This window comes from Limulus polyphemus, unplaced genomic scaffold, assembly GCF_000517525.1.
Source record: "Limulus polyphemus unplaced genomic scaffold, Limulus_polyphemus-2.1.2 Scaffold653, whole genome shotgun sequence".
Classification (NCBI taxonomy): domain Eukaryota; kingdom Metazoa; phylum Arthropoda; class Merostomata; order Xiphosura; family Limulidae; genus Limulus; species Limulus polyphemus.
In genome coordinates, this window is record NW_013666263.1 from 375,077 (window position 1) to 379,188 (window position 4,112).

The 4,112-nt window shown below is 28.3% G+C and overlaps 1 protein-coding gene across 8 annotated transcripts in view; it reads right to left on the reverse strand.

Moving 5' to 3' along the window:
• The window catches only part of LOC106459727 (H(+)/Cl(-) exchange transporter 3-like), a 91,813-nt gene that overhangs the window by 871 nt on the left and 86,830 nt on the right, over nucleotides 1–4,112 (reverse strand). For 6 of the 8 annotated variants that reach the window (XM_022386258.1, XM_022386257.1, XM_022386255.1 and 3 more), the window contains 2 exons: nucleotides 2,310–2,364; nucleotides 498–945 (listed from right to left, as the gene is read on the reverse strand). In XM_022386258.1, the coding sequence (XP_022241966.1) occupies nucleotides 746–945; nucleotides 2,310–2,364 (255 nt within the window). In that variant the 3' untranslated portion in view covers nucleotides 498–745. Of the gene's footprint in view, nucleotides 1–497; nucleotides 946–2,269; nucleotides 2,365–4,112 lie in introns of those variants that run through there. The other 2 variants (XR_002610617.1, XM_022386256.1) reach the window with 2 other exon arrangements.

Consider the following 4,112-nt stretch of genomic DNA (forward strand, 5'->3'; position numbering starts at 1 on the left):
GGTTAGTATATTTACGTTCTATTATTAACTAAACGTAAGACACAACTAATAACTAAGTAGAGACCAAACAACACACGAGTAGTATATATATATATATATATATATATATATATATATATGTATATACGTATAGTCTAATTTAAAATAGATGCACACAAGGGGCAAAATCATTTGTGTCTGTTCGATGTTTTTAATGAGTTATTTTAAATGTAGGAATTCACTGTATATCTTTCACAGTATTCATTGTCTTGATTGCAATGTAATAAATTCAAGAACCAAACATCTTGTAGAAAAGTAAACTAGTTTGATACCAATGGTTGTATCTGGGTTACAATATTTTCAGAGTACTGTGATATGAAAAAAACAAGACATCTATAACAGAATAAAAAATATAACACAATGTGAAATATTTCAACATGTAGGCTTTAATAAGATAGAAGCCTTTTTTTTCAAAAGAGTAATGTTACTTAAAACATAAATATTAAACATAAGCAACATAAAGTGAGAGTTACCTTTATTCACATCTTCGTACATAATTCTTAGTTGTTTTGCACTTCATAATGAGCATGTTTCCAGCTGTAAAAACTCTCCACATATAGCATAACATACAGCAGTAAACTAAAAACCCGTATGTGAAAAACTTCAGAAAATCTACAGCATATGTCACATCCAGCGGACAAGCTTTCCCTTTATCAAATGACAAGATTTCTACTGACTGCACTACAGTGACTATATGATAAAAGCATTACAGAAAAGTGGATGACCAAAGTTGCAGAATCCACATATACAAATCATCAACCATTAAGAATCTACAGTAATTATTCACAAGCTTTTTTAAATATAACTTTCTTATTTTAGTTAAATAACACAGATTCTGGATCTTCATTGCCAAGTTGTTTGATGTGCCGCAGAACATCCTTCTTTGTAATAATTCCAAGTAGTCGTCTGAAACATGAAATCTTGGATTACTGGTTTAATAACTTAGTTATGATTTATTATTTCCCTAAAAGGTTATTAGGCTTTTGTATGTAAAAAGATACATTTATAATCTTTTGGGGAACAACAAATAAAAATGAACTGTTTTCAACCTATGTCAGTGTTTTAACCATATAAGTTACTGAAAATATTACTCCTTATCTCATTAGTGTTACTGGACAGCAACTAGCAGAATTCTTGACTTGTTAAGCAATCAAGTCTTTATAATTTATAATCTTAATGCCATTTGTTAGAGTACGCTAGAAATTAAGTTTTAACTAAATTCACACCTTTACTATGCACTTCTGTAACTTTTTGAAAAAGAAACAATTGAGATTAAGAAGATTTAAAAATCACACACATAAGGTTTCATAAGGTTGGTCAAATAATCAGTTATCAACTAATGAAGGCTCCGGTGTTTAGCCCAACATTCTTAATTTAAGTCATATTACATAGGATTTTAGACCAGGAAAATATGTGAATTATCAATTCTTCCATCCACTTGACAGGCTTGCTGGATATTGATGTAATAGTAACAAAGTAAGAAATACAGCATGTGATGTTTGATATTTCCAGCCAATTTAGCAGGGACATGGACTTGTTGTCAGTTTTATCTTCTTAAAACAATTACAGAGGTTTTAAATTTAATATGTAGTTCTCATCAAAATATGAATGTCCATCACATTGAAAATTATATATATATATACTCATGATTAAAACTTAAGATTTTGAACATTTTTGGTTTTTATGAGATGTCAAGTCACTTATTCATCCATATAAAGCCTATGCACAACTGAATAAAGCCTAGAATCTGATTTGTCATTTTTAAAGAAAAATACTGTATTTGCTAATGTTTCTTGGACTATACTGTATGCTATTAGTTTATAACTGTGTCAATTACAGAAACCTTATATATATATATATATATATATATACAGACACACACACAAACAAAAAAAAAGTATATAGATACACTTAAAAACCATCCTCTATCAAAAGCCAATGTTTGTTTATGCTAGATATTTTACATATTGGTCACATCTACTGTACTAATATTAACAAATTTGTAAAAACCTAAACAGTTCCTAATATAAATGTAAACCTAGCCTTATCAGTTTTACTTACGAATGTACATTTTACATAAATCCAACTTAAATGAAATGATTAGTATTACCTTATGAAAACTTCTGGATACAATTTTAAATTCTAGAGAAAGTTTAAAAATTTTAATATAGCAAATACATGCCATAAACTGTGGCTTTGGTTAGAGTGCAGAAAAAACTAAGAGTCTTACCCATTATGAATAACTAGAACTTGTCTTAATCCCAACTTACAAAACATGTCAATGACTGTTTCTACAGGAGTCTGATCTGTGATCGTAATTGGAGCCTATAATAAAACAACAAATTCACTACAAATATTCACTAAACATTTTCCTTTTTGTTTTAGTTCCAATAAATTAAATTACTCCAAAGTTTTATCACTTTTTTTAGAACTAATATCATAAGTAATCAATCAAGAAAAAAGTCAGGTATTTGCAAAAACAATGACACATACCTGAAAGTATTTTCATGTGAATATATTTGGAAAACTGTTTACCAAAACTCTTGAATTAATCCTTTTACATAAATGAAAAACTGGCAGTCATGTCTTTTATAGCATTATAATACATGTACATGGCTCCTTTTGTTTGCTGATTTCTTTTTTGAATTCTTCTAAGTTGGTTTTTGAAAGAATGCTTTGAAATACAACACTTCATGATGTAACTAACTAAGTATTAAAACACAGGACACAACAGAATGGGATATTTAGAAACACAACACTTAATGATGTAACTAAGTATTAAAACATAGGACACAACAGAGCAGAATATTTTGAAACACAATACTTCATGATGTAACTGAGTATTAAAACACAGGACACAACAGAGTACAATGTTTTGAGACACAATAATTCATGATGTAAATAAGTATTAAAACATAGGACACAACAGAGCAGAATATTTTGAAACACGATACTTCATGATGTAAATAAGTATTAAAACATAGGACACAACAGAGCAGAATATTTTGAAACACGATACTTCATGACGTAACTAAGTATTAAAACACAGGACACAACAAAGTAGAATATTTAGAAACACGATACTTCATGATGTAAATAAGTATTAAAACACAGGACACAAAAGAGTTTGTCCCTATACTCAAAATTAATGAAATTCTAGCTGAATAAACCTTCAATATAAAACATACTAAACTGAGTTTGGTTTTTAAATTCTTTGACTTCACACATGTTTTTCCTGGCTAATGATGTAGCATTTTGTAGTAAATCTGAATTAAAGATATAGATGTTAAGATATTACATACGTCCATAATAAGTAAACTAGATTTTATGTAGATTCATATGTGCTTCATTGTAGAATTCACAAACTTGTAAGGTTTCACATATTTTCGCAACGATTTAAAAGTCTGGGTGAATAAATGTGAAAAGTCTTTTTAGTGACACACCCAACAAAATTAAGTTTAAAACAGAGAAAGGTTCAAACAATTTCATCAAAAGCTATAGGGTTAAAAAACAAAAAAAATCATTCATATAATAAGTTTATATTATTTTGTAAACCTCTTTGATCCAATAACTTTTTCTATCATTAATCAACCAAGTTTCCACGTGTGACAAATTTAGTCTCCAATATCTGATTATTACATGGAAAAGATACTATCATGTGTAAACAGTTAGTAATAACTAAAGTTATAAACTTTGAAAAACATACAATGTCCAATAAGCATTGCAAAGACTTACACATAATTACCAAATACCTTCAGTTAAAATAGTGTGTGGAATCTTCTAATGGTCATTAATTAATTAAAAATATATATACTGTGGTCAAAACTTGAATCCATGACTGCCATGTAAAACAAATAATTTATGAAGAACATTACATTAAGTTAAAAATCTTGTTAATTAATCAGTATAACAAAGGATGTGAAAAAATGAAAAACAACATATTATGAAGCTTCAAAAGTTATGACAACCTAACAACCATGAAATTAGAGCATCATCAAATAAACATGTTATAAACATTCCTATGTGAAATTAGAGCACCATCAAATAAACATGTTATAAACATTCCTATGTGA